General features: G+C 43.9%; 1 protein-coding gene across 1 annotated transcript in view; it reads left to right on the top strand.

The window, feature by feature from the left end:
- PAPPA (pappalysin 1) overlaps positions 1–14,010 on the top strand; it is a 183,259-nt gene that overhangs the window by 87,498 nt on the left and 81,751 nt on the right. Inside the window, exons 8-9 of the mRNA XM_074846175.1 lie at positions 4,306–4,434; positions 6,036–6,127. Coding sequence (XP_074702276.1) covers positions 4,306–4,434; positions 6,036–6,127 — 221 coding nt within the window. The remainder of the gene's footprint in view (positions 1–4,305; positions 4,435–6,035; positions 6,128–14,010) is intronic.

Consider the following 14,010-nt stretch of genomic DNA (forward strand, 5'->3'; position numbering starts at 1 on the left):
TGTCAGCCCTTGCAGGTCTGCTGGCACTCGAGGGCATGCGTGTTGCTTCTGTAAATTCAATGATTCTTTAAACCCACCTTGGTCTGAGCAGAAAACAACTTCCTAGAGGTATAGTTTTTCCTGTAAGTTTTACAGGAACACCCAAACTGAAAGCGGAGGTCCCTTGCCTGGGGGACACAGCAAGATTAACTCAACTGCCCAGCCTCCTCAGTAAAAACAGGAAAAGAATTAGAGGGGTTTACATTTCTGACCCTGGATCTGTCACTCGCCACAGCAGACAGGAAAGTTGCCCTTGTGGTATTTCACACAGCACGTCCTAATTCCCCCTTTAAGCAGAGGGCTTGAGTCATTGCTTTTTAATAAGACTGCCTCCCCACGGGCGGAAGCTGCAGCGATCAATGCGGCTTACTCAGTTCTCGAAAAGGTCATTAAAAGACCATAGATATAAATTTAAAAGAGTGTTTGTTCACATCCTTAATGTTAAAGATGTTCTTCTGTCTCACTTCCTTAAGTAGCACCGTACGAAGCCGGCGTGTGTTGGACCTGCCTGACAGCAGAGCGGAAAGAGCACAATATCGCTGTTAGTGTGCCATCAGCTCCGAGGGAAGGCGGGAGAGAAAATAAATGGTCAAAAATCACACTTTTATCACCACTTGGAGCAGAGCTTGTTTTCTGACATCTCTGGATACAGTCTGTAGTACCGACCTTGGTGCTCCATAACTATATAGGAGAGAAATTTTTTTATTTTTTTTTTTTTTCCCCCCTTCGTTCCTGCATTCCTTCCCCCCTCCCTCACTATGGTACTGGATTACTGCCTGAAGTATTGCACGTATCATCCCTTTAGCAGCTATATTTTTCCAAAATGTGGGTACTGTGAAGGAATGCTAAGACTCTCAGTTGCTGCCAATATGATATATTTAACAGTTCAGGATATAAGTATCTCAGGTTCCAGTTGTTGAGACGTGAAATGCCACATCCAGCTCAAATAGGTTTTTGCCACTAGTTGCATCAGGCCAGGGTGAGCTGAAAGCATGATGGCTTGTGTTTGAGTTTCTAAGGTGACTTTCTGGTGCCCCAGTCCAGGCACGTCTCCAGCTATGACTGCGTGATGCTGGAGGGCACCCCTGGAGCGCACATGATCTCCTCCGGGCATGGCTGGTTTGTTGGTGCTGCTCCTGGGTGTGACAGCCTGGGGATTCTCTGCCGTCCCCAGCGTGGGGAAAGTTGTGAAGCTCCAGGTTGCTCTCGACTGGGCTGTGTGAGAGGGGAGCTGGGAGGAGGATGGGGAGGACTGGCCTCGCGGCTGCAGTGCGGGACTGGAGAGCTGGCTCCCAGTCCTGATGTTGCTTACAGGGACCATATGTCTCTAGGCGTTTGTCTTTCCTTTCTCTGTATTTTAACCTAAGACAAGGACATTACGTTCATAGCTCATGGGGTATTGTGAGCATAAATATCTTAACAGTTATTTTGTACCCAAGCTGTGTAAGGGAGGCCAGGCTGTGCAAATACTTAAATGTATGTGTAAGAAGTCAGGTATTTTGCTCTACTTCTATTTCAGAGAAGAAATGGCCTTTTTTTTTTTTTTTTTTCCTGTCACTAAACTATAAGGATCATGTGCGTGTTAGGACATAACGCTTCTCCAAAAGCTTTCCATTTTTGAGCAGCAGGCTGCAGTTGGAAATCTCCCCTCGCCAGCATGTAGCAGGTGACAGGATTAGACCAAAGCTCACTGCCACAAACCAGCAGTCACTCTTCTCCGATGTCCCCAGGGTCCTCTTCCCCATACTCAGTTTTGCATTCACAATCCATAGAGTTAAATATGCCAACATTGTCCCCAGCTAATAACTCTCATTTCCAGTTTTCTGTCTTATTACCCACATACACATTCATCTCCAGTCACCTAATAATTCATAAACACCATATTCTCTCCCGTGCTTAATTTAGTACTATGTCTTCTTCCATTATGTTCTGCCGACTTCCCGCCCTGTACATAAACAAATGTGAACTCTTCCTGTTTTCCCTTTGCTTACATGTACACACAAGCATACATAAACACTCCCACATACTAAAACTCGCTTGCAGAGGCACGCTTTCTGCTGTTAGCCAAATGCCTGCCCATCACCTATGGGTATCGGTGGAAATCACGTGAAAAATCAGAATCTGAAAACTACTATTTCGTACTCATGCGTGTGATCTCAGCGCATCAGGAAGCAGCATGGATTTATTTATTTTGTAGCTGTTACAGCTGCCCAAACTGTTCATTTGTTAACAATCTTTTCTAAGAATTGAACCTTTTTTTGTGGTTAACAGATCCCCAGTGACAAAATCCACATTTCTGCAAGTATATTAGTTAATCTTAAATATTTTATGAATGGTTTTGAGAAAGAACTTGAGAAATAACTGCTCCTTAATAATCAAAGCTTGCCTCTCCTTTCATTTCATCAGTAAATATCAGAAACTTCCTGTCTTAATAAGTGGATTTATCCAGGAGTGAAATCTAGAGGAAACCCTCAGTATTATACATCAGTGTGTGTTTGGCCACTTAAAGGATTTCCTATGATTTTACTTTTTTTTTTTTTTTTTTTTTTTTCCTCAAAACAGTTGTTTTAAGCAGGTCCCAAGGGCAGAAGTTTGAAATTTTTCACTTTGATTGAATAAACACTCATACCAATATGTAGGTAGATGTCTCCCCAGTCTGTAGGTGAATCAAGATAGTGTTTGCGCTACCTGAATTTAGCTAAGAGGAACTACGGCCTACTGGTGAGAGGAATCAGGTGAAGGAGCAACGAGAAAGCCAGTTGTGTTGTGTTTTTGTTCCACTGAGTTTCACTCCCCATTTCAAGTGTGGTAACAAAGAATCAAATCCCAGAGCTGTTCACGTGCAATTCTTTCAATGACAGTTATTTTGTAGGCATAGTATTCATGAGAAACAGCTTTGTTGTAAAATATAATGTGTGATATGGGAGTTTAAGTCATGCTTGTTAATTTAATGAATGTTATAAGGAGATGGTTATTTCATGAACTTGAAGATTTCAGTAACTACAGTCCATTGATATCTACTTCAATGACTTTGTTGCTCTGTGTAGTAGATATATTTCTCACAATACACACTTCATTAATACATGCTTTTTGACCAAGTTCCTGTGACAAAAAGACACGTATATTACTGTCAGTAATTGGGACAATATGAGTGAGTAAGTAGAGGACTGGCATAGGTTAGGGAAGAGCTGGGCTGTGTTATGGGCTCTGCAATTAGCCTGATTGATGACTTTGAGCAAATCATTTTGCCTTTACCGCTCCACGGCTTTACAAATCGGCACAACGAGGATAATGGTAATGAGGTTCTTTGTGGAGCGTTTTGAGTTCTGATAACGTAAAAGACATTGTAAAAGAGCTAAACATTTATATTAGGCACTTTATTATTTCTGTATTGCATATAAAAAAATTATTCCTCATTTACAGATGCACAGGATTTAGGTAATGATGGCTTTGCATAAATACATAACAGTATGCTAATTCTTTCTGTGAATATTTCAATGCTAATACCGTGATGCAGTGCTGTGGTGTGGATCCTATTTTTTGTGCTCTCCTTTTTAACTCTGTTGCTTTAATACCTGTATGCAAAGTGGATAACTTATTTATCTATCACTGAAACATCCCCAGTCCAATTCTGTCTTAAATCAATAGGCAAATTCCCACTGGTCCCAGCTGCAGTTGCATTGAGCACAGGGCTGTTGAGGAAGTAATCAGTGTTTGCAGGGTATTTTAAGTTCCTTAAATGAACTATGGCACAAACTTGCAGGTAACCCTGTCCCTGCCGTGGAAAGACAGGAGCAGAAGTACTTGGAGGCTGAGCACAGCAAAGCACAGGGCTGGTTTCTCAAATGCTGCAGTACTATCGACTGTCGGAAATGTTGTTACTATTTCCCCCTGCACATGGTGAGGGCTGATACACTGCCATGGTGTCAGTGCAGTCTCTACAGTGGGTATAGATGTAAGCAGCAACACAGCAACTGCATGATTTTCATCAGCAAATAGTTTAGCTGTCAAATAGTCAAGAGTTGCACCTATTTCAGAGCTGTGCATAAACCAAGCATGGACATAGGTAGTGCTGATTGTGCTCACAAGAAAAAGAACACCCAACCAAAAATTAATCCTATCAAAATGAGGTAGGAATATTCTGAGGGCTTGACTGAACTAAAACTTGCTTTTCTGGCAGCCAACCCCCATTTCAGTACCTCCTGCTCTGCCCTTTGCTACTGCCTTTGTTGTACCGATCACTTAATATTTCCTTTTGCCTTGCAGGGAACTGAGCGATAGGACCACATACACGTACCAGGTCATCATTGTTTCTGGGATGGAGGAGAGCGAGCCTTCCCCTGCGCTTGTGTATATCTCTGGAAGTGGATACTGTGGAGACGGGATTATCCAAACGTAAGTCTGGAGCGAGCAAACAGATAAATCTGGGTACATCTCCTCAGCCAGAATCTGAGACTAGAAAGGAATTGATGACCTCTGATGTCGTCTTAGTTTAGGCTGGCTCTCATCTGTAGATAATGACTCACGTGCTTGATGATTACCAGGATGATGACATTTAATTGGAACTTAGGCCCTGCTATCCTGGCACCAGTAGATACAGACAGAGATACAGATAATGGAGTCCAGACAGCAGGATCGATATGAAAGTACGCTGTATGCTGTTTATGCTGTTTGTTTGTGTATCAATATCTTTATACATGTATATGACATTTCCTGTATGGAGCTGAAGTAAGTGCTGAAAAAGTTCACAGAGCCTTTGATGCTGTCCTTACACATGAGGTCCCATGTCCCTGGCAACTGGTGAACAGGGTAGAGCCCTGCCACTGGTGAGCCAGGTGCAACTTCTTGTCTGACCAACCACCAGAGCTGGGATGCCTTGGGAGGTGATAGATTTGGCCTCTGAGGGAGAGTGCTGTGTTCTCAGTCAGCTCCTCCTGCTCACCGGCTGCCAATCCCCAGACTACTGAAAATGTAGAACAATCATTTACAACTGTGTTAGGGTTTATTCTTTTACTATGTTGGATCTTAAGGCCACCTGTTTCAAAGCTTCCTGGCATTAGATAATTTAATTATTTAAATAATGGAAGTAACAACAAGCAAGTGCTTACTCCAGCCAGCATTATTTTCTTGAAATAATGCTGATCAGCAATCACATAGTACAGCTCTGTCAGATGATATACCTGGCAGCAAGTATTTGCAGGATGAGGCCCAACAGTCAGGGAAATCAAAGAGAACAATCAAACGACATATGAATCCAGGGCAGTCTTGGAGAGAGAGGTGGAGAAAGACACATTAATTTTGCTTTCCATAACTTTTCTCCTACTGTTATGTTTGCACATTCCTCAAACATCACTTGTGGCTTTGCAGCAAGCATTGAACAATAGCTGAGCTGCCTCAGGAGCGAGCAGGAACCAGACTGTGTCACAGCTTGGTTGGTTGTGGCCCCACTTGCAGCTGTGGCAACCCCTTTCTCATCTGGTTCACACTTTTCTCCCCCCACAGTACTGCAACCGTGTGGGCTGGCGCAAGGCAGGGCCCCGTCCCCTACACCACCTGCTCCCCATTGACTGCTCTCCTCCAAGTGCTGTCACCTGGAATAGCCCAGCACCAGGCTCTATGCCTTGTTATTCCCATGCTGGGGTCACAGTCTGGCCCTTCCAGATTTAATACAAAGAGTTTCAGAGATTCCTGTTCTCCTTTTCCCCACCTGCTGAGTTGCAGCCACACCAGCTATGAAGGAAGTTGCTCATATCCTCATCAGAGAACAGCAAGTGGTATCCACATGTGCAGGAGAGAAGTGGCCAGGCAAGCTTGTGAACCAGGAATGATGAAAGTCAGGGCTGGAGGAGAAAGGGAGAGGTATTTTAAGGGTCCACACACAAAGGCACTGTACTGGATTTCAGGGCTTTAGGGTTCTGCAGAGGGGCTGCAGCGATTGTCGGGATGATGCCATTTGCCATCTGACTCCTTTTTGCATGTGTGTGCCCTGCCTACAGAGACTTGGGAGAAGAATGTGATGATATGAATAAGATCAACGGTGATGGCTGCTCCCTGTTCTGCCTGCAGGAGTTATCCTTTAATTGCATCGGTAAGTCTGGCTCAGAACCCTTCCACTCACGGTGGGCAACAACTCTATGCAGAGTGCAAGGATAAAATCAACAGTATTTTCAGCATTTCCAGCTGGAGAGTTGTCATGGAAGAAAGAAAAAAGGTGGAATTTGTAGGTTTGAAAGGCGAACATATCTTCCCAGCTTCTGGTCATTTTGATGGGAAATTGGTTCTGCTGGCTTTGAAACAGCCTGGGACTTAAGGCTAAGTCAGCCATTGTGGGACTGATCCAAAGCCCATTGAAGTCAGTGGGTGGTTTTCCACTGGCTTCAATAGGCTTTAGATCTGGCTGCGTGAGAAGACATGAACTGATTTTTTCTGGTAAACAGGAGGAGGAGTGAAAGGGGAAGGGACTGAGACCAGAAGCAAGTCCAGCTGAGGTCACACCTCCTTTGAGTTGCAAATCAATATCTGAGGATCAAAGGTCTAGCTAATCCCCTTTTTCAGAGGTGAAAACTACTTAATCAGATTTCATTTGCAAGCCTGGTTTGCTCTGATTAGCAAAACCTGTAAGCACAATGGCCGGAAGATGCTCGAGCTATCGGGGATAGCAGGGCTGCAGTTGTGAGCTTTACATATTTATTAAACTCTCTAGGAATGCTGGGGGCAGAGAAGGGAAATGGAGACCAATTTACACTGAACCTTCTGTGGGGCAGCCCTTCGTTGTGTGGTTGCATTTCTCAACCAGGGCTCGATGAGGTCTGGGGAAGGATGAAGCATGCAGAGCTTCTGAAGAGTTAATGTTTATAAAGGGTCAGCTTTTTCTCAAGACATTTTATGAGATTCCTTATCTGGACTGACCAAGAAAATACTCTGTCCCATCTAGTGATCCCATGCCTTCAGCTCAGACCATCAGTCCTAAGCAGATAATGTTGGCAAGACTGAAATTTGCTCTTTTTGGCAATCTGACAATTATCTCTTGGGCCTGGAGCAACATATAAAGGACCTCACAGGCACCATGTTTCCCTTGGGTGGTAGGCTGAGGACTGCTTGTCTCATCATAACGGCTTCATTTTTACTTTAGCATCCCACGCAGTGAGACTTGAGGCCCAATTTGGTGATGTACTTATTTACATATTTACATATGTAAATAGCTCTATTGAAATCTGAGCGTATTTATGGTCGAGGCTAATTGTGACTATTGGTGGTCTTGGAGTTACATTTGTGTTTCAAGTAACTTGCTGCATTAGAGCCTCAAGCACTGAAAGATATTAGTCATAATATTTTGAAAGTGAGATAAACACTTATGCAAATGTTTTTTGGGTTCTCCAAAAGTCAGGCATAGTGCGAGGCTGGTTCCAGCAAGGTTGCATCTGTATTGTCCTGCTCAACAGCAGGTCTGAGGTCCTTGGTCCAGGTCTGTACTTTTGACCACATCCCAGCGTTACGTTAGGACATGACCCGGGTCCTCCCCTGTGTACGTGGGTTCTCAAGGAAACAGGGTTGTGTGGGCTGGGCAGGAGCTGTATCATGCTCCAAACAAGTCCATGGGCAGGAGTAAGAGCGGGATGTCCCGAGCCTCGGACCGCACAGCAGTGTCCTGCCAGGTGAGTGCAGGAGCCTTCTCATCACCAGGACCAGCAACAGGGCTGGTTAAGAGTGTGGAAAAACCTGTCTGACAGCAATATGATTAGAAAATGAAGCAACTAAAACATACACACAGATTTTTCTATGCTGTTACAGAGGAAGTGATTTTTCAGATTTGCTTGTGTTGAAAAGGAAAGGGGAATTCCAGAGGTAAAAAGTTGTTTGTTTGTCATGGGCTTTGCATGGTTGTGGTTTTGTACAGGTCCTGGATTACAAAAGCGAATGAAATTAAATTGTTTGTGAAATACTGAATATGAGGACTCACTTAGGTGAATCAGATCAGCTGAATCAGTGGAAAGGTGCACGTCCTCAGACCTCACAAATGTTTTGTTGTGTGACTTTACAATTGTGGTGGTGCAGCTGCTGTGGTGGTGATGGCCTCAGTGTGCAGGCAGGGTCTGCGAGGGCAGCTGCTGTTGGTTTTGGGCAAACGCTGCCTTCATCAAGTCCCTAGGAAAGGTTTGGAGAAGGTAATATCTGTGAAACAGGTTCTGTTGGCTTTTATGGGTGCTGGACCACCATGAGTTATACCATCAAGACCTAGAGAGAAATTGCTGGCTAATGTTTTAGACAAATGAGTGGTCCTGATTTACGTTCTGTTTTAACATATCAAGCATTAAAATCTCACCAGAAAACATTAAGATGTTGGGAAAGTGAGTGGCTGTCCATGTTACATAACAAATAGTAATTAAAAAGAGCAGAAATTCATCATTCTCCACAAAGTAATAATATCAGACCCAATCCTCTGCCTTTAGACAAACAAAAGTCTTCTTTGAGACTGGTGTGGTGTTTTCTTGGAAAATACGGAATGCTTGGGTCCCTGTTTGAGGAGCACAGAAAAATAAGCGTACTTTATTTCCACGTTTACAAGGCTAACACATGTTATAATCCTGTAGGACACCAAGTAATTATTTCAGACAGTGTTATTTTTGCAGTGATGTTCTTGTTGTATTATGTAGCTGTTTAGAGCCCCGGGAATCACTCCCCTTCACCAAAGAATTCAGTGAGCCTCAAACACATGTTCAGAGACTTCGCTGAATTGGGGGCCTCAGGGTTTGATCTTGCAAATGCTTCCTTCCAGGCATGTTTCTGAACTACCACAAGGCATTCTTTAGACTTCAGCAAATCTAACCACAACAGTGAATGCAATGCTTGTCAAAAATTGTCTGCAGGATTGGGTCCCACATGGCTGAAAATAATCACCAAACATTTTGTTTGCAAAGGCAGGGCTGAAGGGGCATCATTCGGGGGGGTGGGGGGTCCATAGCAGGAGGTTTGATAGCAAAGCCCAAGAGGGTTTCTTCCTTCCAAAGCAGGGCCTGTGAACACCATCAAGCTTTAGATTTAGAGCCATGAATCACAGAATAGTTTAGGTTCGAAGGAGTCTCTGGGGATCCCTGGTCCAAGGAGGGCCAACTTCAAAGTTAGATCCAGCTTCAAAGTTGGAGCATGTTGCTCAGGGTCATGTCCAGTTGCATTCTGGATATCTCCAAGGGTGGAGGTAGCCTGTCTGCAGGTGTCCCTCTGCCTCTCTTGTTCCCTGTGCCTTTTAGGATTATGAGGTTTATGTTGGGTTTTTTTTAATTGGTCCAACTTCCCTCTGAATAAATGGCACAAGGCTCTCAAGACACTTTACACTAGTGCCTGTAATAAAATTATACTTTTTTTTTCCCTTGGTTTTGTTTTCCCTCCTCCTTTCCTCTCTAATCAGATAACAGTGGATCAATCTGCTCTGCTGTGGGAGGAGGGGTGTGGGGGAAGGAAGGAGGGAGGCAGGGAAGAAAACTGTGTGGTCTTACTGTCAGGCTGTCCTGGCCTTCTCTGAACACAAAGCCGAGTAACAGAAAACAGATAAGATTAATAGCGTTTTCCTCCTGCAACATGCTGAAGAGCGACAGTGAGATTAATTAATTAATCAATTAAAGCATCTGGCAGTACTCCTTTTTTAAGTTCTGCAATACACTCACCATTCCCCATCCTGAAATTTATCATCTCTACTTTTTTTCCCCCCTTTGCAAAGCAGATTTTGCATATTTTATCCCCTCCGCGCAGAATTTGGTCCCATGGGGAAAGTTTCACTTTGCCTTTTGATTTGTAGGATCAAGCGACTCAAAGTCACGTCCACTGTGACTGATGCACCCCTCTCCTACTTCTTGGCTGCTTTTCTTTCACCTTGCTCTTGATTACTCCCGGGATAACTGATTTTTGGCGATTACTGCAAATCTCAGCCAAGTTCAAGCCGACGTGTCCTGTGTAAAACAGGCCCCAGTCGTCAGAGTTATGATTTGCAGTTGTGGGAACCCAGAGCTTTTTAGCACTTGATCTGTTCCCACCGGATGGTTGAGAAATGGGTGTCTAACAAGCAGCTGAGCACCTTGTCCTTGGTATGCACTCTCCCACACACCAACATTGTACACACGCATCTAGATATATGTGCGGACATTGAAAAAGAATGCTGCTTTCATTTGCATTCCTTTTGTTGAGTGTGATGTGCATTATGCATTGATTTAGCTCACCAGTGCTGAAGAAAGAGAAGGCTACGATAAAAAAGATGCAGAGATCAATAAAAAAGAAGGGAGAGGGAGAGAAAGTAATATGAAAAGAGATGAGTAAAGACTGATAGACACATTGAAGCACAGCTGGGAAGTAGGTTCTGAACTTCTATCTACCTTAAGTTTGCCTGGTAATTTATGGGGTTTTTAGTCACATCTTATTGGTGTTATTATTGCTACACTTTATCTCCTTTGCTTATAAGGGACTCTCCGCTAAAGCCATTTTACAGCAAAACAGCGCAGCACCTCCGCTAAATTCCACATGTGCGTGGTCCCACTGAAGAACATGAATGTTTCAGGTTAGACACACGTCTCTGTAGTTTGTTAGATCAGGGCCTCAGAGATGTAAAATACAAAGAAAAGGTGCAGAGTAGAGGAAAAGATAAAATAAATACATCTAGCTCTTGAATTTACCACCGATTTCTGGCATGCTTGAAGCATGATTTGCCAGTGGTTGTTCAGGGACAAGTATGGTTTTAATTTGACAATGATCCTTAAGCACCTTTTCTTTCGCTCCTGCTTGGCCTCAGATGTTTTTTTGCTACCTTACAAATCTGGATCTGTGCTTCTCCTCCTCAGAGGCCTCTCCCTCCAGCTGTGAGCCTTACCTTTGTGGGAGCTCTATCCTTTACCTCTCCCATTATCCATAAATTAAGCATAGCACTTTCCCCTAATCTTATTGTTTGGTGGGCTGCATTGCATTCAGGGAAATGATTAATATTCATGAGCTTGCTATCTCTGTTTGGTGCATAATCCTCTAGGGAAATTGCAGTGTTAAATGAGTGACACAAACCTAATTTTATATGTCTTTTCTTTCCTTTCTTTCTTTTTCCTTTTTTTCCCTTTCTGACAGAGAAGTAATGTGCTTAAAATAAATTGATGGATGACCATCCATATTCATTGTGGGCATGCTTTGAGAGCTCGCTCCCATCCTCTCCCCCTCCCTTCCTCATACCCCTGCACAGGAACACAGCTTTGACTGTCGAAACCGCGGCCCCACGCAGCAGCTAATGGTGATTTCGCCTTCTTTCACGAACATTAAATAGGCCTTGGCTGACCCTGCTGAGGGCTTTCAGTAGAACAACAGCATGGGAGAAACCAAGCCACCTTGCAAGTGAAACTCAGCATCTCACAGGGCATCAGTAAGACTAAAGCATTGACCAAGGAGCTGGGGAAAGAGTATTGCTGTCGATAAAGAAGCTGAGGTTCTGTAGCAGAATTTCATAGCAAATAGCAATGAATTTACTAACTGGGGCTATTCAGATGATATTTGCGTGATTCCTTCAGCTTAAGGCAAATACTTTGAAGCTGACTGTTTCCTGCAGCTCATGGGAGTGTGGCTACATGTTCTAAAACGTCTAAGCACTCATTTGGCAAGTTAGTAATCATAGCATCGTCATAAAGTCTCTTAAAGTGATTTTCAGATTGTCATCATTAATAGTGCAATCTTAGCAGGGCCAGCTGAGCCACAGAGCAGAGAGAGCAGGCATCTCAGGCAGTAGAATACAAAGGACAGATGCTTTTTTGTGGGGGAGAATGTGGGCTGGAGTGGTATTTGCCTGCATTTTTCCCTAGACCAGTGACTCCAGCCCAGCTCAATCCAGCTTCGGTTTTTAGGACAAAGCTACAATGAGAGCCCGGCAGAAGAATTACTCCTTTGCTTGTTACATCCCTCACACATTACTCTCCATGGATCAGAGAGGCTTTCACGGCTGGTCATACTTCCCTCTGTAGACCATCCTCTGTGACTCAACAGCAACTTGCTGTGCTTAGAGGTTGATGCTGAGCACAAGACCTTCCTTTGCAATAACATCCAACCACACACACAAACAAGCAGTTTGTTTTCCTTGGTGAATGGCACCGCTGGGTTTTTTCTCTTGGGCTCCTTCCCAGCCTCCCAAGCAAGCGGGCCAGGTGTCGAGAAGGGCTACGCTGGCCCGCCTTCCCGTGGTCATAGTGGTTGCTGCCTTGTGTGACAGAAGCCTCAAGATTTTCAGTCAAACAGTCTCCAAGTTTAGCTAATAAATCTGTGCAAGTCTGAGGAAATATTGAAATATTCTCAGCATCGCTTTTCTGATTTATCCAACCACCCAGGGAGGGAAACAAGATTAGGTGGAGATAGAATGCATGTTGTAGAGCTTTTATAACATGCCTGGTTGCCCAGGGTTGGGGGAAGGCCACATTGGCTCCTGTTGGCTAGCCACTGAGCAGATAAGGTCCTACTACCACTGCCAGCAATGGAAAATATCCTTTCGCTTAAGTGACAAAGGCTTATGTTCTTGGAGGCGAAATATCAAATTTCAGTGCCGGGCTCTGCGAGGGAGTTGTAATTGTATCTGTCTGCAGCATGCAGATCAATTGCATAATTATTGTGCTCCAACCGCTATATCATACCGATGAGCCGAGTCACGCCAGACAAAGGACAAGCCCAGGAATGTATTTCCACGAAGCAGCTGAATTACCAGGGAGCCACACTCCACAAATGCATTATGCCCGCCTGCTCAGTTCAGGAGATGCTCAGACACGATTGTCATATTGTACAGAAAAAAGCCTCCTGCAAGGCCCCTGGATGTTCCGCAGTAGATTGCAACACCCGTGTTGCCTTCATTTCCAAGGTGTCTGTTTTATTTCATTGAAGGAAAACGTCACAATTTATTGATATGCAACTTTATTCGGAAAGGTCTGCCCAAGCTCTGTGTAATGGTTTTCCTCTTTTCAAATCAGAACATCCAGGAAGGAAAATAACTCTCGAATATTTTACTGTAGCAGGAAACATTTCTGTCTCTGGCTTCTTCAATATTAAAGAAGAGATTAGCAGATATCCTGGAAGCAGGCCATGTTATTCACTCTCTTCCCACTGAAGCCAAAGGTGAAACTCCCATAGAAATAAATGGAGCAGGTTCTGCGATCACTCAGCTGCCGGGTTCATGTGATCTGCAGTGGAATTATTTCTCCTTTTGTGATAGAAACCTCTGGATGCATTTCTTCTCATCTGTGAACATAAACACCAGTGCTGGAGATTCCGATTAAGTGACGCGGTGGTAAAATCCTGCTTCTGCAGAAGTTGCTGACTTCAGTGAGCCTGTGATTTGGCCCTCATCGTGTCTGAAAAGGCCTGCACACCCCTGGACAGAGCTTTCAGGGGTTAAAATACGAAGCTTGCTCTGTTCCAAGAATTTGTTACTCTGAGACAATGCTTCTGCATTTTTGTCCCCCCTTTTTTTTTCTTTTTTTTTTTTTTTTTTTTTTTTCGGACAAATAGTTATGTGGCATGAAGCTTGTTATAGTTGGAAACATCCCTAAGTAAACATCTGAGCTTAAAAATACTCTTTTTTTTGTCTGGCCTTTTAAAAAAATAGTAGTTATTGCACAAAAGAAGACTATGCTGATGCCAATCACTGCGTTCTAGCTGAAAACAGGAAGCCGCCCCAAGTGTCTGTCCCCAGCACTTTGACTATGCAGCTCGGACATTAAAAGCCTCTTTGGAGGATGTGCCCTGTGCTATGAATTGGATCTCTTTATCTCTTTTTTTTTTTTTTTTAAATGAGGTGGAAGGCTGCCTATCACAGATAAGTGTATATCCTGCATGTCTGCTTCCTGATCTGTACCAGACTTCATTCGTTTCGCTGGTGATTTTCTAGCCTCGCTTCAGACAGGTAACTGTGATGGGGAGTTACCTGCTCATCCAGACCTGGTCTGGCAGGCACCTCCCAGATACTCCCTG

The sequence above is a fragment of the Strix aluco genome, chromosome 20, assembly GCF_031877795.1.
Source record: "Strix aluco isolate bStrAlu1 chromosome 20, bStrAlu1.hap1, whole genome shotgun sequence".
NCBI lineage: Eukaryota > Metazoa > Chordata > Aves > Strigiformes > Strigidae > Strix > Strix aluco.